The following is a 22398-nucleotide window of genomic DNA, read 5'->3' as shown; positions in this document are numbered from 1 at the left end:
GCACAAACACACATCTGCCTGGCACAAAGAGAGAAGAGGATAAACATAGCACAAGGATCGATACGCTCCCCCAAGTGTATCTTCGGCTTGTTAACTCACAGCAATTCACAAAGAAACAACACAAAGCTAAAGAAAGAATACCGCGTCAATAGCATGCACCGTTGTGTTATGTTCAGATCTATAGCTTCTCATCACAATAAATAACAAGAACATGGAAAGTGAACTTAAAGAAGGGGATAATTGTTCATGAATATCACTATGAAGGGGATTCAGGCAGATGACTCTCCATGGTTACGATCACGACATTTAGGATGTTCAATTGTACAAGTTCTGATGTACTACGAAAAAGTGAAAATGTCTATTTGCAGTAGCTACTGGTCAGAGACACCAACATGAATATGGACAAGGAATTTTGTAATTATATGATTCATTTTTGTAATCACATATGAAGAGAACACACATCTCATACATAAGCAGGCAATAATTCTTGCACTGTGCTGCCATGACTTAAAGGCCTGTATGACCTTCAATTACTTTGGTCCCACCCCCATCCAACAGTCAAGCCCCCCATGGCTGTCTTGTGCCTTTGCAGTAAACCTCTCCACCCACTTCGGGAAAGAGACTAATTTGACGCCAGATGTCAACAACAGCAAGTTGAGCAACTGGAAGGAAGAGTACGTCTGACAGTGTGCATGCTACAGCAGTGACCATTCGTCATTGTCAATATTAACTGTACTGTATGCGCAAGTGCTTTTTGATTTATGTGCGGCTGCCTGACATCAATATAATTCTTGTGACATAACGTCATCCCAACATATGATAAATCAATTTTCCCTAATTATTTGATGCTATATCATTACTGTTTGGACCACAAATCAACCTGAACTTGATGCCATTTAAGAGGAGAACTATTATTGTTGGTTTGTAACCATATTCTTACACAGTTTGCTTCTTTATTAAAATAAAGGATGCTATGCAGTAGCCTTTGCATGCATATAATGAAGCTTCATGTAAAAAGATAAACATAAACGTGATTAGTCCCATACCACTCCTATTTCCATACATTTCAACACGCATGAAAAAATGCCACACACACACAGACAGAGTTCAGCGGGCATAAGTAAACGGCTTAATTTAGAGTAACAAGTGTTGATGTGGAGCGTGGGCAGCCTGGCAGGTAGCATCATCCTCGTGGATTAAACCAACACGCACTTTGTATTATGCAAATATCCCCTCCCAGGCATGTTTACATTAAAAAAGATGCATGTATGCACGTACACAAATGGACACACACACACACACACATATACATGGATGTGAGCAAGTTTAATGAAGAGCCAACACAATCCTTTAAACAACACGTGTCAGCTTTAACCTACTTTTCCAGAGTTTCCAAACTACAGGCATGACCTTCTGCACATGAGATAAAGTGCCTGGATACATCAAAGCTTCTACTGGTGTGTTTGTGAGCATGGTCGTTGCATGCAATGTATGTGAGGGGAAAATGTGCCATATAATATATGGGTCAGACATATTGTATGGCTATATCAGAAGTAATTGGCAAAGGGGCTCTCAGTTCTACGTTTGTGCATGTGTGTGTGTGTGCTGGTGGATATACTTATATTTGCGGGTGTGTATATGAATGTATAGGGTCGACTGGAAGAGATGTTACATCCTCCCTTTCATCTTTTCTCTGAGTGTGTCAAGACAGAAGTATCTTGTGAAGTTTTCCCAAGCAGATGGACGGCTACATAAGAGGAAAGTGGATCTGTAGGGACAAGTACAGCGCTTGACAGAAGTGCTCCAAGCTATGAGTATTTGCTGTGAACTTGGGAGTGGAGAAATTCTGAGGTGATGGACAGAGAAGAATAGTTGAGTAAATTGCCAATTGTTCACTGATGTTTCATCTAAAAAAAAAAAAAAAAAATCACCTTAAACGTGCAGTGGCAGATACCCTTTTTAAATTTTATTTAATGGACCAGAAGCACAAAAGGTAATAACAAGAAATCTCAGTTTTCTATAAAATGGCATTTAATCTCTGAACTTCAACACGTGCCTTCATCAGAATTGAAGGAAGAGACTAATTTTGGCCCATATTAAGTCCTTGATTAATGTTAATACCACACAATGGGTGCAAAGATAACCAGTTACCTGCTTTTGCATTAGAACAAATGTCCAGCAGAAAGATGATATTAGAGTGAAGCCACCAAAGACTAAAAAAAAAAAAAAAAAAAGGAAAACGTATAACTGTTGGAACAACCCATGGAGTATCCAAATTTTAAAACTCTAATGTATGCATAGTTTGTACATATGTTATGCGTTTGTGTACATGTGCGTACAAGATGCTTCTCAGCAATCAGCACACTTACACCGCTGTATATTTTGTTTGCACACCAGTAAGGGAAGCCACCCAAAACAACAGAAAAGCTAGCTCAGATGACAAAGTGATTGAACGCACAAACACCGAATTGAGTCTAGGGTGGTTTGGGATCCTTTCTGAAGTTTATAAGATTAAAAGAAACCCTAAACAACCTTTTTAATCAGTACATTCTTCCAAGGCTAATTAAAACATTTTAACATTTGAGTGATTATTTTCTCTTGTACATAACTGTAAATTACAAAGTCTATAGAAAGGGTTATCCATCATACAGGAATCATCCACACTTGACCTCAATGTCAGTCTATCAGGATAATGAACATGTACAATGCGTCATTAAAAGCGCATGAATTGAAGCCAAAGGGGGGGGACGAATGTCGACAGGGCTCATGGATAAGAAGACGGAGAGGCTGAGACACAGCGAGTGTCAGAGGGTCTAAGAGTCAAAGGAAGCTGTAGGGGGCAGATCACATCTCGGTTCACAGAGCTCAGAGAACAGGAAGCAACTGGGAGCAACCACGTACACACCCACACTCACATAACATATGGAAATGACTTCCTATTAAAAAGCTATTGAGGTTGTAATAGTTCATATCTGCTGTCAAAGAAGTCAAGGCAACAGACACACACACACACACACACACACACACACACTTGCTATTATGCTTAATCAGACGTAATAAGGTTTAACTTTAATTCAAGGCTGTCGACCTAATTTCTGTTCATATTGTGTAAGGGTGTGTGTGCGCACTGGCCTGTGAGCTTGTACAGAGACTAATTTGATAAATAATAATATGTTTGGTCAGTATTTATGCTAATTTATTCATGACCACCGGCAGGCATCATGTTTGTGTTTGTTAATTCGCTTAGTCGGCGTGTGTCTGTGTGTATGTAAAATGAGTTACTGTGGCAAACTCTGATGAAGTTCACTTGCAACCTTGTGTGTTTTTTTTCTCTCATTGGTCACTACAACAATGTGGCTTGTATAACTGCATTAAATTATAAAAAACTGCATTTATAACAACAGTGTGCACATGTTAATTTGTAGGATTGATATTTACATAAATTTAATAATGTAAATATAATGTGTATGTAAATGTTAGTATTTTTTAAACATGCATTACATTCTTTATTATTGCCCAGGGCTAATGACTTAATAGATAAGGGTTGTTGCGCAAGTTTAATATTGCTAGAAACAGTATTATAAGAAGCACACAAACAGAAAAGAAAAAAAAAACAGAAGAGTTGCTGTTTATATATTCGTATGCAAGAAAATCAAAAGAACCTGACATGAGCAAGCACTTGGCGACGGATGCAAGGGAAAACTCCCTCTGTGGGGCAACTTGCCTTGCTTTGAGATGGAGAGAGAGTGAAGAGACAGACAACAGATAAAATAGCGAAAACAAGATAGAGGAGTTAAGCAGCCAGGGGGAAGGATGAGGGAACCATGGGCACAACTGCCATGTCAACAACAATAATGACGGCAATAACGACAAAAATGGTCCGCTCACAACACAAACATCCCCACGTCAAGGCTTATGATTGACAGCTGCCATGTTTCCAGGTCGTGCAATAAACTATAAAGTAAGATTACTTTTTATCCATGAGTATGTATTTGTGAGGGATCCCCACAGAGACAACTTAAGAGTGTGCCCGCACACGCAAGCATGCACACATACATACACACACACGCACACAAACACGTTCACACACTTCATCAGCATGGGAGAGTCTTCCCCCTAACCTACACACGCAATGGGGGTCAGAGGGAATCAAAGAGAAGGCTTTTCTCCGGCATGACAGATGCCAGGAGAGGCCATCTTGTCAGGCAAAAACACTCAACAGCTTCTTCAGCCGAAAACCTGAAGTGACATTTACTGGTGGTTGAGAGCAAGCCAGACATGTCAGCACAGTCCCAAATGTGAAAGCATAAACACGCATGCAGCAAAATTACACTAAACTGCAGAAAGTAATTGCAGCACATGATTTTCATTTCTGGCCTCTCTTAGGCATACATTGTTACAATTTGCACAAATGTGTGCCCACATTAGCACCTTAAAAGTTGAAGAAGCTACAATTTAATGTGACACAAAGAATGAGGTTTCAGGAAGAACCAGTTTCTCACAAAGAAAAAAACAACAACTGTGAACCTGAGAGAAAAAATATTTGCTTTTTGCTTGAAACATTTGTTTGTTGAAATTTAAAATTAAATAAAAATGAAAGTGTTTTCTTGATAAACAAAAACTACTGTATTTTCCGGACTATAAGTTGCTTCAGAGTACAAGTTGCACCAGCCATAAAATGCATAATAAAGAAGAAAAATACATATATAAGTCGCACTGGAGTATACTAAGTCACAATTTTGCATTGTGATGATGCAGTTATTCAAGCAAAGGATTTGAAACTAAATGCTACTTGTTTTTGAGTCGATATGTGCCAATCATTTTGCTAACCAAAATGTTAAAATTTCATTAAAAACAATAATTTTATGGTGTCTATCAAATTCATATGCAATGTTCATTTAAAGGCTGTATGTCATCCCATATATTTTAATATCAAATCCAAATATCTTCAGTCAACCAATTAGGCTTAGTGTTCCATTACATTCGGAGGGCAGCTGATGCCAAAAAGGGCCAAGAACGCATTTGTGCCGATTTACTCGTAAACACAAAAAAATAAATTAAATGCTTAATTTCCCTAAAAATAAAAAAAAATCCTCAGAAACTGTAATTCGCAACCTTGTTGCACAGACTTCAACACAAGCTGATCAGACTGCAGGGCAGGCTGACACAGATTCCTGTCCAAACATGTCCTGACATGTACAGACATGTACCCAACTTGGAAGCCCCCAAAACATTCTAAATGTTTCTCATTTTCCATTAATACATGTTTTCATTTATTATTGTTATCACTTTATTTATTCATTCGTTCATTCATTAATTAATTCATTTTATTTATTTATTTAGGTATTTATTTGTTTGTCATCTGCTGCTGCACAAAAATATTGCATTTTGATGATCCCTCTTTCAAATGGTTCCTTAACATTTTATGAAATAGTTAGTCGCTTGAGTAGTGGAAGAAACATTTACACACTTACTACCAGTCAGGCAAGGGCAATGAAGCCATTTGCAACCTGAAGCAACCAAAGAGAGCAACAGAGTTAAAAGAGTGGAAGGGAACATTACTGGAGGACATATGCAACAGTTTGCACTATGCAGCATTTCCAAACATTTCTCGGAGCAATTGTCTTTGTGGGTATGAGTGAGTGCAAAAGCTGTCCCCCCCGTAGCCCATTCGTGACACCCACCACTAGGGGCTCGGGGCTGTGGCCATGGGTGGCCCACTCTGTGAGAACTGATTCCTGCAGGGAGTGTGAAAAAATCCCCTCGATGATATCAAAATATACATCATGGGGAGGGCACACACGAACACGCAAGAATGCATACACACTCACAAGGGGACCAGAGTGTTGCAGTGATAACAGAAGCACAGACCAAAGTCATCTCTATGAAATGCTTGAAGACATCAACTCTGATTCCTGAAGCAAGCAAATGGGTTTCATCTGTATCCGTACAAGTGAGCCTTTGTTATTATGCATTTTGATATGTCTTGTTTTCACTGCTACACTAGGGTAAATGTCAAAAGTGTGCAAACAGTTCAGTGTCCAAGTGATGTGACTCCTGTTTTTTTTTTTTTTCAAAAACTATAAAATAATTCCGAAAGCTAAGCCTTACACTTAAAACATAACACAATGGTTTTACACTAAGGTCCCTTTAGGGAAATACTACTGCAGTTTCTAATCCCACAATGACAATATCATCATTCTGCTTCTGGCACCTCCTATTCATGTTGCAGTATGGGATTTGCTGATGAGAAAAGCGCCTGGTAGAATGTGATGAACTATATTTCCAAAGTACAGTTTTAATCGCTCCGCTTCGTTGCAGATAAGCCAGTCGTGGCAGAGCATCAGACATTTAAGGCAGAGCGATCACACAAAATTCACTTGTTGATCAAAGACACCAGGCACTGCTAACAGTGGTGTGGTTTGAACCAAAACAGAGAACTGAGAATGCTTAAGAGACAGAATGTGAGGGAGGATCAAAAGGGGAGACAGTAATGATCAACAGGGACAGCGCAAAGGGGCAAAAAGAAACACGGAACACATGAGGATCGAATCATCACTATGTGTAATGTGGGAGTGAAGTGACTGAATGGTTTCAGGCAGGGAAAGAGAAACATCGCCAAAGTGGGACAAGTTGCATAATGTCCCAATTGAGCAAAACCATATTATCTGAATTCCTTTGTCACAAACATTTCATAAGAACATGTCACCATGAAACACTGCCCAGCCACTGCTCACGCGTTGACATTTTACTTGCCAACACGTTTGGTTTTCAACACTTTGGTTACATCTTTATTGTTCTCTTAGGGTATTTTAGCCAACGTCTTTCAAGTAGAGCATTGCCGTCACTACAGCATTAGGGTGAGGTTTCTTTTACCAATGTTAACACTTGGGCTGGAAAATAAATCAATAAAAATTCCAGGTTAGGGGCGGTGGGTGTGTCAGATGTCGGGATGAGGGAATTCTGGGCACATAAAAAAAGGACTCAGTTTCCAGTGTACAACACAGAATATGCCAATTAATCAGGAGATGTCAGAGTGAAAGCGGCTGCACCTTTAGAGCTACAACGTGGGGATGATGTTTTTCTCAAAGACACCTTGACAGTATTGAATAATCAGAGCGGCATCTCTACATTTTCAGCGCTTAGTTTCAACCCCAGATTTCGGTGGATTTCAAACGGCTCCACTGAATTTGAATTCTTACAAGCATTGTTCCAAGAGAAAGACAAAGCCAATACCCTGTTATCACTCAGGCTAAAGTTAGCATCCAATTACCCACATTCCTTTATCAAATAGTCCAGGTTTTTTTTTTTTTTTTTTTTAAATGAATGATGTTACTCTGCAATAACAAATCAATCTCTTTATTATCAACTGCCCAGTGCACTAGTCTCAAGACGTGGTGATCGCTGAGTGGTACCCAAAATTTTGGAATGCCCTCTTTTTTTTTTTTTTTTTTTATATTGGTTTGCAGTCAGAAAATAACCCCAAAAAGATATTGAAACAATAATTATTAAAGCCAGGTTAAACACATAGCCCAGTATTTCTTTAGATGTGTTATTTCTTTGAATGTTACAACCTATTACGACTTGTAATTAGCGAGTCTTTAATGAGTCGTTTATGCGCCTGCTGGCAATGAGTGCACTGCTTTTGACTACTTTGCCTCTTTAAAGCACTTCAACTTTGATTAGTGCAGTCCAAAAAATGACAAATAATAATTCTCTGTGTGAATGACTGAAGATGAATGGTTTCTATCAGCTACCTCCTCTGATCTGAAGCATTAGAGAAATGCAAAGGACAGATATGTGCCACAGTGCAGAACTCGTAGGTATCAATCAGGATTTGGTTAGTGACACACGACCAAAAGGCTGAAAGGGTTCAGACAACGGCTTGTGTAGATTAAACAGGCCAATTAATCTCTCCTTCTTCAGCCTGCCAAACTGCAGGTCTCAACTTCAAAGCACACACAAAGTTGAGGACTTGAGCCATTTGTACATTTTTTTTTCACTCATGTGTGACTCAATGAATGGGTTTATGGAAACAACCTTGTAGTCGTGTAGTCTCTTATCTTCAATAGGAGAGTGACTGTGTATGAACCAGTCAGGGCAGAGTGTAAAACTTCCTTGTGTTGCCCGAGGACATAAAACCATCTGACAAAAGGGAGGGGGGGAAAAAAAGCTAAAAGGGAGGGAAAAAAGCTAAGCTGAAAAGAGAATAAAATTTCAAGTTCAAGATTAAATTACATCGGCGATCTTGTGACATGACGAGAATAAAGCCTGAAAGACCGTGAAGCAGTGTAGGAGGGCGTGCTGGCAAACAGGAAAGGAAAATAAATTGTGGCATGAAATATAGAAATCATTATAATAGAATTCAGTACAGTGCAAAGTGTATGTGTGTGTTTTTGCACATCTATTGACTATGTGACAGTACATCGTCATTATCATGATGTAATCAAATGACAATGTTATGCAATTTGTTGACTTAGTCTTACACTATAGCCATGAAACCTTTTTTTTTCTTTTTAACATGTAAATGCAACCAAAACTTAACTAATCTGCAAAAAAAAGAAAGGTATTCAACTACTCTTTTTAAACCCATTTGAGGCTCTTAAACTGACAACAACGGAAAAACTGGCAGTAAGTTGATATCCCATATAAATCTGAACATAATTGTATGCCTAACATCTTGCGAATAGGAAATGCACAGTGGTGCTATCATGGGGGAGAGCCAAATATGAGTCAGAGGATTGAGAGGAGTTAAACATTTTAACAGGCACAAACCGACTCTTCCGAAGCGTGTAAGGCCTTACAGACAATAAATAAGTTCGGTGGTTGAGCACATGGTCTGATCTTAAACGTAAGTGTTGTACTGCCACCTATTGACTGAATGTGCAGCTGCTCTCCCCTCCCCCACAGAGGAGTCAGCCTCAATGCCCTCCCTTGTTTTAGAAGGACAATAAAAAGCCGAGAAAATTGATAAAAAATGTCATTAATTTTAAAAGAAGTGAGAAATTCACAAGGTAGTTTATCTAATATTACAGTACATAAAAAAAGCTATATTGTAGTTACACTTTCGAAAAGAAAAATGAAAAAAATAAGTTGTTTAAAAGGTAGGTGGACCATGAACAACATAATACAATCCACTAACTATGGAAAAAGGACTGAGGAAAGAAAAAAAGGTGTGGACACAAGTTCACAGAGGACAGAGCAGATGGCGTCTGCTTCACTCACACAATAACACTCACACACATTGCATATGCACATATACACAAGCACACACTGGTGACATAATAGTAGCATGCCAGGTGTGCAGTTGGTGGCCTGCAGTCTGGCATGGGCCAAAGTGTGCAAGTGTGTGTTGTCTCGATCCCTTGCTCTCTTTGTGTGAAAGGGGCCCCCTATTCACTCCACTCTGCTGCCAGCTTGGCACTTAATCACAGAACAACACACTACATGCACACACTAGGACAGGCACGCACACAGACACACAAAGCCACGCGCGCAAACACCACCCTCTGTTGCCTTTTTGTCCAGCCTATGGAGCGATTGAAAGGAGGTCAAAGAAGAATCCAGAGAGAAACAAATCAAATACAACGATACTTTGGCTGAACTTTAAAATGAAACTGTGTAAACAAAAGCAGAGGAGTAAAAAATAAATGTCACCTTGCTCTAGCACTAACAATACACTAACCATACACGCTCACAAACACACACAAACGCACACACATTAAGCACCATGGCCATGCATAATACGCTGTGGTAGAGGTGAGACTGCAGCCGTGTGTCCAAATCGGGCCTCAAGAGAGTGCCTGGGTAAAGTGTGTATGGCTTTCTATCATGGTAGCGACAAATGTTTGGACGCAGAGTATTGTGAGAACAGTTTGAGAGAGGACACAACGTTTTAAAACAAAGTTAAGATTGGGTTGAGTTCTGCTGTGTGTGGATGTGGCGGCACAAATACAACAGAAATAGAAATGGGAAAAATATATGTTGGAGATTTCATGCAGGACTTCATGTGAAGTTTTTAATTCAGGACTTCCGGAATTTTCAAATTACAGATGATCATTTGACTCTTTTTCTTCACGTGGTCATCCCCAATTTATCAATTCATTGTCACTTTTTAAATCAAAGTTTTCATGGTATGACAGGATCTCGCTCAATGCCCGTGTGCTACCGAGTAGAATGCTGGGAAAAGTTGTGCCACAGAGGAAGTCTGCATCGAAGTCAACTTCCCATTGATGATGTCATCGTTCTTGTATAGAACACTTTGCTCTTTAGAATGCAAAAGTTGTGACTTGATCAACAAAGTCTCTGCTGGCTAAAGTGAAGTAGTGCATTTATTTATACGTAATTTGTTGAATATGCATGTTAATCAACATTCAATTCCACAAACTCGTTGCAATCTTAACTTTCAATGTATACAATATGTCAATCTCCAATTGGAATCTTTAACCATTTTTGTCTGGGACTCACTATAACCGATTCTATTCTTTCGAGAGAAAATTTCCTCCAAGTGCACTATTGTCTCCATTCTGAATACATCAAGCTGCAAAGATTTGCAAAGAAAGAAGTCAGGAAATGTTTCTACAAGTCGGGGTGGTATACATGTGAACTCAGCTCTGAGTGTGTGGTTGAGAATTCAGTGGCTGTACAAGAGCCACATAATGAAAAACTGTTGCTGGAGCCTAAACTATATATCTGAGCGTGGCCGAGCACACATGGGGAGACTTTTCTGCTTCTCAGTCTGCAAGCACTTCTATCCAGAAATCAATTTTAGCTCATCCATGAGAGCTTTACCAGAGGATAACGACTTTGGCCAGAATTTATTTAGCAAGCGCAGCAGATTTCCATGTTATTTCAAACAGGCCGTACATAGTGGTGACTCAACCACGATCAATGCAGCTGCTGTGTCAATATTTAAATTTTTCCAATCTGTCATCTACACATCAATACAAGACACATTTTTCAAAACTGTACCCATATGCTCATCCTATTATTAACTCATTCACTGCCAGCACAGTTAAAACATGTCTTTGACGTCTATAGAATCCGTGCTATGAATTCGCCACTCTTTTCAGCCTTAACCACATCATGACTGGATCTACTCACAGGTTAAATAACCCTTGTGTACTTCAGGCGGGTTACTCCACTAATCAAAAACTCGGCGTTACCAATAAAACTGGTGGAACCACTGACCCATGCTGGATTGTTCCTGGCAAACCTTGGCAGCCCTGTCTGCCCAAGTGTCACGTTACAGCAGCGGCGGAGGTAAACAAGAGCTGACACCTGTCACAGATGTTGCAGCTAAGCAGTGAGCTTGCCCACATATCTATCGGAGGCGATCTGTCAAATGCCATCTAGCTGATGCCAATGGAATAAATGTGTCGTTCTTGCTGTTTGAAACTGATCATTCAGTCATGTGGAAATGGCATAGTGAGGAATATCAAACGTAGGCACATTGGGCATTTGTTGTCACTGGACAGCAAAGGCCAGGAGGCTGTTTGACCTTTGATTGGTTCGCAATTCATTTTACCCATTAGAAAGATTGGGAATCAAAACAAAATGGAAACAAAATACAGTAAAAATATGCCAATAATTAAACACTCAAACAGAAGGTTTTAGATATTAGGTGCTAGCAAGTCATGGCATTATGACACTGGCTCGAAACACAAGTGGTGTCGTGATTTTTAGGATGCATGTCACACACTAATGAGATGTCATGCAGGAGTGATAGCTGTTGTGTCTATGAAGTGTCATGCTGTGCTATAGTCGAGACATCCGCCTGATAGTTTAAAATGCTAAGACAAAAGCCAAAGTATCCCAATAAACTTAAATTCACTCGTAGGTGAAACAGCTTTGGCCATTCCAACTGAAGGAACTCTTTAGATATTTATAAAATTATATCACAAAAAGAGTAGTTGCTTAGGGATTTTAATTAATGGAATGCCTAACGTAAATAATAATAATAATAATAATAATAACAATGGGCTACAAATGAAATCCAGTTGACTGTACTTGTAAAAAAAAACCTCACCTCAGCTAATGTACTATTTAGCAAATTGAGTCGGTAAGCAAACAGTGTTGGTATTGAATTGCTGAAGGCTTTCACAAGGAAAGAGAGTTATTTACCTCAAATTGCATTTGAATAAATTTCATAAATCCTTTCAAAGTTACCCAAGATGAACCAATCAACTCCCAAAGCTGGCTGACTGGTCAATGAGAAATACCATTCATATTTGCTCGTTACATTTTTCTATTTGCCATCAAATAGCAAATCCAATTGTGGGTTTTATTATGGTCATTTCGATTTGGTTCAAAATAGAAAACGAATAGCAATTAAAGTGAGAGTCAAAGCAAAAAGAGGGGGCATTTCATTTAACAATGATATAATTTCAAACTGAACAAAGGGTCTTCGGTTTATAAATGTGGTGCATGATATGTTTAATAAAGAGAGATTTCTAAAAGGGAGCATTTTGATTAGATGGCTAAAGGGTGCAAGGAGCAATTATGCCCAAAAAGAAACCTGCTTATCACACTTGCCAGTCTGTAGTGTGTTTGTGTGAAATAATCATGTTGCAAAAAATTAAATCCATTTTCAGAGACACATGGATGAAAGGAAACCTTTAAGTATGATCTCATGTTTGGATTTACATATGAATTATAGATCCTGAGGATCGTATGTTGTGGCCCTAAAGGTCTCATTAAAAAAAAAAAAAAAAAAAACATCTTGCCAATGGTACATCCACTGTTTTTTTTAAAGGGAGCCACAACCTTCAGCTTCCTCTTTTTGTATTTTGAAAACAACAACCGCCACTTGCTATCATGTTTCCTGTTATAACGGATCAGTCATACATAATCTCACCGACAAACTAAGCTTCCTGCCTAGCGTTTTATGAAACGTGTTTCTCTTGAACTTGAACATGTTACATTACACTGTAATACAAAATAATATTTGTAAAATCATCTACAAAAGTGAACATTTGGAGAATGAGAATATAATTCCAAGCAAAAAAACAAGGTACAACACAGTCTTAAAAAACACTGTTTCCAGAATGCTACGTGTGTCTCTCAACTGTGCAAAAAGTGAAAAGGGCATGAGCTCTTCAACCAGCAGTGTCTTCTATCTTATATGAATGCATGCACACGCCAACACCAAGGCCTCACCAGCTGGTGAATTCGCCCTTGAATGGCCACCCTTGGGCAATATTGTGCATGCAGTTGTTTTAAAGAGTTCTGGATACTGTAGTTGGCTGCAAAAAGGTCTCAAGTTCCAATATGGGTTGTGGCCATTATATGCAGAGTTTGCGTGTTCTGCTTGTGCTAGTCATTCACAGTACAGTACATGGCTTCCTCCCGTAGAGCAAAAACATGCCTTTTCACTGCTCATTTGTATCGATTTGAATGAGAACAGTTCTTGTTCTTGATATGTCATCATTCAATGAGGACACTTGGGATAGGGTTCAGGCTCCTTCCACACTCTACAGAATAAGCATGTTGAGTGGATGGATGGGTGGATGAATGGACAGACAGGCGGATGGATGGATTGATTGGGTGGTTCGTCGGAGAGACGGACGGACAGATGGCTAGATAACCATTTAATCAATGAATCAATCAAGAGTTGGGGCATGCTCCTTAGTTATAGCTGAATCTTATATTTCCAATTTTATGGATCCATTTGTCAATGGCTAAAAGTCAAGCCATAATCAAGTATGTTTTCTGTGACTTGTGCACATAAAGGCCTGACCTCCATCAAACATCGGAATGCACTAGAGCCAGATCTTTACATCTGTTACCTCTGATCAAATACAGTATTGCCCCACCCCAAAAAAATCCCGTGTACCATAATTGTGGTAAGTCTTCCAAAAAAAAAAAAAAAGCAGCTTTATATGCAAAAGCCAGATTGACAAGGCATTGTAGCTACTGTTCACAATAATCCACTAAAATCAGGATCTGTAATGTCAATAGGTAGCTTTGCCCTTGACTGACCCGCCTGGGGGTCTTTTTGAACCATCGCCTGCTGTGCGGCAGGGAAGCTGGGAGTCTACACTTAAGAAACAGATGCCAGGGCACAGCAGCTGTTCATCTGGCATCAAATCAAGCCAAATGGATGGACCCACAAAGCAAGAACAAAAAAAACATCAACATGTGTTAGTAAAACCTTTGCCGCATGATAGGAGGGCCACACGCGAACTGAAATCAACAATTACCAATGTGAAAATATGTGAAAAATATGTAACTCACCTTGGAAAGACTGTCGAGCTCTTTCAAGCAGCTCTTCTATGGGATAGCTGGCCAGGTCTCCTCTGGCATGCTTTGTCTTGCAATAGGTACATCCATTCAGGCACCTGAACAAGTAGGTAGAGAGAGGATTAGGTCCATTACAACAAATGAAAGAGCAGTCTTTGTAGTGGTTAGTTCTGGCTCAAAAATCTTCCATACTTTTGGGAGTTCAAGGCTCACTTAAAATATTTTTAAGTGCACCTTTTAAGGACCACCTGTGTCTTGTGAATGGATGTTGAAATAACACAAATATTACTGTATGCTTATTTACAATGAAGCACTTACTTGGAGGACTACACAAAAATATATATTATGGATTTCATCAATTTAAGTCAGATAATAAATTTGGAACAATGAAACACATTTTTTAGTGCAAAAACTGTTGATGTGCTATAATATATGCTGGAGCATGGCAAAATAGCATTTCATCCAAATGCCCTAAAATATCAAACTGTGACAAATGTTTGACCTCAGCCCAGTTTCTCAGTGAAAGAAGCCTCTGTTGTTTCACTGTGTGCCCTTTATACAAAAAATTGAAAAGATTTCAGTTTTTTCTAATTCATTTTTATGTGGAATAAATCGCCTTGACAAAACAACTAGTTAATGATCAATAAGCAGAAAAAGGCTGTGATTTGAACCAACTAATGTGATGATGGTAAATGTGAGATTTTGGGGAAACTATTCTGTCTGCTACTGAGAAAAATCAAAATAACAGGCATTGTACTACGGCTTCACATAAACTGGCCTTGGACTCAGAGACACAAAAATATTTGGTTCAAACAAGTGTTGCCATTATTTGAACGATTCTTCATTTTTTTCTTCTTTCTGAATCCCACGCAGTATTTGAGATTAGTTGTACTACTGTCATTTAAGGTTAAATAAACTCAGAGCCACAACTGCTAGAGTAAAATACTAGCTTGCGACTGTTTCTTCATTTGATTTGATTAATTTTAATAACATCACCACCATCTGAAGATAAACCAAAACCCATAATCCACAGTTCATTTAAATCACAATTTTCTAATTTATTGTTGGAAAGAGAACTCTAGGAAGCAGTTAAGAGATTAACCCATCAATGCATCAATAATCGTTTAGAACTACAAACTCCAAGCATAGAGGCATGTCACCAAAGGCAAGAAATTGAGGAGAAAAATAGTTGTGTTTTAATCTGTCTATCCCTGCCACACTATGCGTTGCTTATCCCAGTTGAGGGCACTAAAGATGGCAGCTAGGTCACATAACCCCGATGTGGAGAAAACAGAGACAGATGGGACTCCGCAAACGCTCACACACAGACATTCACCACAGCCACCACCACCAGGGGGTCCATCCATCTTAATGTGATCAGGCCCAGCTGAGTGGATCACACCAACATTAATCTCAAGAGACAGTGGTCTACTTGCTTCAGTGTGTGTGTACGTGTGTGTTTGCATAATTGTGTGTGTGCGTGCGTATCAATTCCCCGAATGTGTGCATGTGACATTGTCAGTGCGCTGTTGGTGGGCATTTGTCCAACATCACGACAACGCATTAGCAGATTCGACATCCCCATCACACCAAACAATGTGCGACAACTAGTCAGCACTCTGACACCCAAAAAAAGTTGGAGCAGAGGAGCGGTGTCACAGCATGCCCCATAAAAATACCCATGCTTGCCATGAAGTGAAGTTTCTTGGACCCAAGCGAGAGCCGGTTTTAATTTTAAAGCTATAACACCGTCAACTTCCATAATGACACTAAAAGTAAATGCTTGTATATTGTTTACCGCCTTAACAATTTGATTTCATCCTTTGTTTCTCACTATAGCCCTTCTGTTTCCTACTGGCTAATTAAACCACTGAGGTAGCTGCAGCACAACTGTGTAGTTCATCAATGTGTTACAATGAGAGGGGCTTCCTCCCTAGTGTGTCTGGGGCTGGTTCGTGTGTGCACAAATGTGTGTGTATATGTGTGTGTTAAAAGCGCTATTGTGTTGCAAGTCTTGAAAAAGAAAGCCCTGTGGTTTCTCTATACATTTGTAAACCTCCCTTGACATGTGCACACACATTCTCACACACGCAGTTTCCTTTAGAGGGACTCCCTTGTGCGGCATCTTAAAGACACAGACTTGGAGACAGTTAAGCAGGAAAAGGTTTTCTCAATGATAAGCACTTAGGTTTTGCACATTAATTAGAAAACTGCTCCATGCATAAACCAATTGGGCCGTGTGTGCGTGTGTCTTAGTCTGCTGACGGGGTTTGCACCGTGCCAGTGTGAGAATGCAATTACCGGTAGCAACAAAGCTTAGGCTGCTGGGCAAATCGGCGAGTCTTTCAATTGTAAAGCAGGGTTATTCAGTGCATGTATTATTCACGCTGAGATAGGGCGGAGTTGGTCAATGAGCAAACAGAACCTTAAACTGCCTTTCGATGGGCGAACAAAGCCATGCTTTGCAAGTAGTTAGCCACCCCAAGTCAAAGTCGGGAGTCAAAGAATATTGCATACTCAACAATGAAGCCATATGGTGGGAAAATGGATTATTATTATATTGAGAATGGTTGGCAGTTTAAATCATCCTTGCGAGAGGACATGAGCCTGGTTGTTGCATGGAGAATTTGCATATAAGGCCACTAATTAAAGTGTTCCTACCATTGAGGTCATTAACGGAGTCATCATTAATACGTCAGAAATATATGCAAGCTTGTTCAAAACCCACGAGGTTAATAAGATAATAAAAATATGTGGCCCCGCTGAGTTGTTTTCTATTTTGCCAATAACTATCTCTGGTCAAGGTATGAATGCTGAGAAATAAACATTCACAAGGTTCCCTCACAGTTGCCCATAATAGAATGTGGGTGTTTTTGTTGCTTTTGTTGAATCTGTATACACGCACGGATCCTGAGTCAACTGCCTTTCTGCGTTTTGTGCATGTCAACTACAGCATAGCTAACCATTTATTCAATCAAGCCTTTGTACGTGAATTTCGTCACGCTACCAAGTGAAACTACGGCTTGTTAATTTGACTAAAGGTCACAAAATGATCTTAGAGACATTTGCCAACTACAGAAGTCTAGATTGTTGTTTTGGCTTGTAGATTGAGAGCACACGCAAGATGTGTGTGTGAGACCACAACCTCATGTCAACATGGGACCTCTGAGTGTTTTCATAACTTCTTGTTTTGACTGTAGGCAGACCTCGAGACTGTTTTTATTAGATCAGTCAGGTCATTGTTACAGGACAAAAATGGTTTTGTGCACCATTTTTTGAGATTAGCGTGGTTTTTGTATGCTTCCACTACAGAATAGTAACATTATTGGCAAAATATGTTACCAGAAGTACAATAGTAAGTGATTTACTGTGATTTACTGTGTCTCTGTTATGACAGAGGCAAACATTTTAGTTTTTGTTTCTTTATTTTTAAAGGGCAAGTGAGTTTAGGCTTTATGTGATGAGAATTGCTTTCCTATAAACATACAGTATCAGCAACACAACAAACTGATGAATTACTAGTATTGAAATCAGAGACCAGCAACAAGTTTTCAAATATTTTAAAAGGACGATTGGTAATAAAAATTGCTAGCAATGTCTCTAGTTTTTAAAAGTGAAGACATTTGTAATTTTAGTGATGACACAAAGTCAATGCAAAATTTGTCTTTGTGGGCCACAGGCCTTGAGTTTGATATCAATACATTAGCTGGCTCTAATGATGATGTTCGCTTTTACTAAGGTAAATTGGAGAAAAGCTATGTAAGCAGCTTTATATTCACTGAATATTACTTTATACCTTCACACCTGTGGATGTAAGTTGAGGCATACATTCATCAACAAAATTCATTCCCTTCTGGGAGAGCCACCCATCAAAATTATCAGAGTCTCACTGTCTGCTGTCGACTCACCACTTAGGCCGAAATAAGTAAGAAATTATAGTCAGTCTTCAAGATGAACACAGGTAGACAACCACCACTATCGATTCCATCGTGACTTCCAAAGTTGCAGAAGTTAACTCGACAAGGGAGTGCTGATGTCAAATTAACAAGTTTACGACATTCAGTTCACTGGGGAAATTTCAACACTTGGAAGGGAAACATGAAAAACCTGGTATATTCAAATACTCTGAGACACAATCTGTTATGTGAACGTGTGTGTGTGTGTGTGCGTGTGTGTACGCAAAGTGTGCTTTCCTGTGACATGCTGGTGCTAATTCGGTTACTCGGGGGTTCTGTAGCGTAATGTCTTGTAATGACATACAATCTCATTTTGTCCAAGGAGACACATCAATCTTTTGGATTTACTGCAGGGAGCACAGGCCCTCCTGGTCTCCTGGAGACTGAGGGAGCAAGAGTCGTTTGTGTGTGCGTGTGCGTGTGTGTGTGTGTCTAACATGCATTTGTGTGTTTGTGTGTTAAACAGTGGGAAAGAGGGAAATGGAATAATATGTTCAGACCAGTGGAGCTGAAAACTACCCATACATTGGTTTGATAAACATCAGGAAGGCCACTGTGGTGCACAGCCAGAGGAGGTGGAGGTGTGTGACAGAATCTACATTGGTGTATTGGTGTTTTGTGAAAATAAATAAATAAAAATGTGTTTGTGGGTTTCTTTGTGCATGTGCGATAGAAAACATGCTAGAGTGCCAAATGTAACGTGCTTTTGCTTACATCCTGCATGCATGCATGGTCAATCTCTCACACAGGAGACTGTTGTGTAAACAACCCTTTACAGTTTGTCAAAGGTTTATGAAAAGATTTTTTTTTTTTTGTCATAAAAAAACACTGACATGAGTGCCAACATTTCTAAAGAATGTCAACGTAGTGTCTCTTCTTGGCCTTGGATTTGTCTGATGCTTTAGGATACAGCAGACCAAAAAGAAAAGAGACTGCCAAGGAGGAGTGACAAACAAATACATATGGTACAGCTGAAGTGTCAATCAGTAGTTTATGAATGCGTTTGAAATAACTTTTCAACAAGAACTTGGATCTTGAATAGGGTTCCCTAACTAAAAATAATTATTTAGGCAAGCTGTAATGCGAAGGATAAAAAGAGTAATAATAATAAAATATTAACTGAGGTCCAAATAGAAAACAGGCCAACTAATCACAGGCCAATTAATCACAGTTAATTCTGATGAAACGACAAATAATCTACTGAGAAACTATACGGCATGTGAAACGTCTCTTCCCAATAATTAATTTTGACGTTGACTTATTGCACTCCAGCAGCTCAAGTAGAGATGTGTTTACCACCTTTTTTATGTTGCAATAACTTCCATTTACGGTTTGTTGGTCATTATGACACTGCGTCCCTTCACCATTATCAGTAACCTTTGGTGATATCACAGAAAAACACAAAACAGCCCCCCAAAAAATAAACCACGTGTGCTTCGGTCTCTCAATACATAATGCAAGGCAACGCTTTGTCCTCTGAATTGTTGTGCAGCTTTTTCATGAAGTAACATATAAACTAAAAAATATAAATAAAATAAATAAAACTGAAAGAAAGGGAAATATTATTTCTACAAAAGTTCATTGCAGTTTACATGTTGAGTAGAAAGACATTAAAAGACATATTGAGTCCTACCCCTTGTTTGCCATAAATGATCTCACATATGCAATAATGTATCTCAAAAGTAATACAATTTACGGTGTGTACAAATACAGACTTTACAATATGGAATTGTTACTTTATTGCGCGTAAAAATACAGAACCTTTCTATTATCTGACTGACTTGTGACACAATAGCTAAAAAGATAGCAAGCAATACCTCTGCAACATATCAGGTCAAAGTGTCAAATTTTCAATTACTTCATTTTTTTTGTTGTTTTTTCAAGGTAATAATTCTAACGCTGACAGAGAGAACATTAATGTGGTGGCTGTTGTTTCAAGGGGAGTTTAACCCTGGCCCTCCGAGTCGGTTTATTGTTTTTCCTCTACATGTCCACGTCTGTGACCCCAAACTTACCCCTCTCAGCTGGCTAAAGCCGTTACTGTTACACCTTGGTCACAATGCTTAACACAAATCTATGTTAAGGTCAGCGGCAAGGTTGATAAGACCCATTATTGTTCTTTGTCCACCCGGAGAGTTGACGAAGAAGTTATGGCGGCCAGAAAGAAATCAGAGGAAAGTCACAGTGAACAATTGTGGGGCCTGATGACCAAATGCAAACATTAAAAAAAATCTACTTAAAGTTGGACAAAAACACTCTCTGGGGCTTTATTTACATGCTTAATGCATGCCTGTGAGTATTTTGGCATGGTGAGTCATCACAATTATTTTTCTAGATATTCAAAGATTAGGGAGGAATAAAAGGAGAGAATGAAATGAGTAACTTTCTTTTCAATAAATAAAGCCTTGCCTTATTTTTTTTTAAACCCTAAGAATACTGCAGATTCTAAAACAGAACATCCTGGAAGTTCACCAAAGCAACTGCAATTAGTCAAATGAAGAGAAAATATCATGCCCGCGTATCTACCTGCGTGCCTGGAGGACACAAATAGTGTAAAAGGCAGAAGATCAAGCAAAACTTTAGCATTGTAACAGCAATGTGAGAGATCATAACTACCAGAAATGTAACTAAATAGAGAGAAGGGAAGGGACACATAATGAAATGAAATGAGCTGTAACAGTGGAACAAATGGCTTTTTTTTTATGCCCGGAGTTCATTGGCAATGGTTCACACAAACAAACAGCAACACACAACACACACACATTTAATGACCCATTCTGTCTGAGTGGCTGTAAATTCCTGGTTTATGATGCTAAAGCATCCCAATTCAGCTTGCTCACAAAGTGACTTTTGTTGATACTGGCAAGACACGCGCGCACGCGCACGCACACACACGCAGTCAGAAGGGACCCTTAGAGTACCCTAGGTCCAGACACACGCATATACAAAAGCACCAGTTTTGGCTGGTAGCATCAAATGTTCTAAAACTAGGAGTGATTGCAAGAACAAGATGACAAAGAACTGCTAACAACAGTATATGTGAAAACCGAATAGGAACATGATCTAATGGCAGAGCATGTTTATTGGCAGATGAGCAAGGAAGGAGAGATATCATTTGCATGATTTGTTCAACACAACCAGTAAAGAAGCTTAATGGAATTAGGAGCAAAAAGAAAAAAACTGAAAGTTTGGAAAAATGTTGGAAGGACTCCTTGGTTAGTGAAGCAGCTGGATCAGCTTGAAGGACCGAAACAAATGTAGTCGGATGTTTACTTCCTTGCACTGCTACATGTATGTGTCAACGTGTACAGGACGTGTATATCGAAACACAACGACAGAGCATATTTTACTTTTTCACTCTGGAGGGTGGTTTCAAATTGAGTGTGCATAGTGGACAAAATGATTGTTTTTATAGACCTAAAACTACAACTATAGCCAGAATAGAAGAAACCTAACGGTGCTACTTTAATAGACTATCCAAAACATTTGAGTGTTAGCCGAAATCCTTTTTTTTTTTTTTAACTAAATATTACCGTTAAAAAAAACAAAACAGTCTCACTGCACCCCATCCAACCCTCGTGTGAGAATAAAACAAATTTAGAGGAAGGGGGACGCTAATCGAATTTGGATTAAATAGGTGCAAATGATATTAATATGCAACTTAATGAACGGCATATTGTGAATCAGTTGGAATATAGAATGAAATTTCCATGAGGTTGTCCCATGTGTAAAAACTACACCCTGATGCCGTTGAGTCTGTGTGCTTAAATAAAGGTGGATTACAATATAACAAAAATAATTTACTGCAACATGTTAATGCTCACATTATAGTTTATAGTACTCTCTGATCAACACATGTGCCACTTAAATCAACATGTACTGAGGGACTGTCCACCAGCTGACCAAGAAGCTAACAACATATTTTCAACACCTTGGTCCAGCTAACATCTATTTCAACCTGCCAAAACACTGCCTCCATCATCTCCGTACCCAAGACCTCCAAGTCTGAATGTCTACGAGCTAGTTTTTTTTTTTTTTTGCAAAATGGCTTTGATGTACTTTTATAAAAATTTTAGTATAGCAGTCGTATGAGAACATAAATGCAATTTATAATAATGTTTTGACATTAACATGAAACTATGGATGAAAATAAATTTGTTTTATGACGGAGCAAGGCTTCAATCTAACATTTGTCCAAAAG

The 22398-nt window shown here is 39.0% G+C and overlaps 1 protein-coding gene across 8 annotated transcripts in view; it reads right to left on the bottom strand.

Annotated features, from left to right (window-relative positions):
- Positions 1 to 22398, bottom strand: part of cdkal1 (CDK5 regulatory subunit associated protein 1-like 1) — a 250989-nt gene that overhangs the window by 180099 nt on the left and 48492 nt on the right. For all 8 annotated transcript variants that reach the window (XR_007483875.2, XR_007483876.2, XR_007483877.2 and 5 more), the window contains one exon: positions 14236 to 14339. Coding sequence is in view for 4 of the 8 variants with exons in the window: in XM_049730254.2 (XP_049586211.1) it covers positions 14236 to 14339 (104 nt within the window). In the remaining 4 variants the exon portion in view is untranslated. The remainder of the gene's footprint in view (positions 1 to 14235; positions 14340 to 22398) is intronic.

The sequence above is a fragment of the Syngnathus scovelli genome, chromosome 9 (assembly GCF_024217435.2).
Source record: "Syngnathus scovelli strain Florida chromosome 9, RoL_Ssco_1.2, whole genome shotgun sequence".
NCBI classification, from domain to species: Eukaryota; Metazoa; Chordata; class Actinopteri; order Syngnathiformes; family Syngnathidae; genus Syngnathus; species Syngnathus scovelli.
Note: the sequence above shows the minus strand (reverse complement) of the source record. Positions and strands in the feature narration are given on the sequence as shown.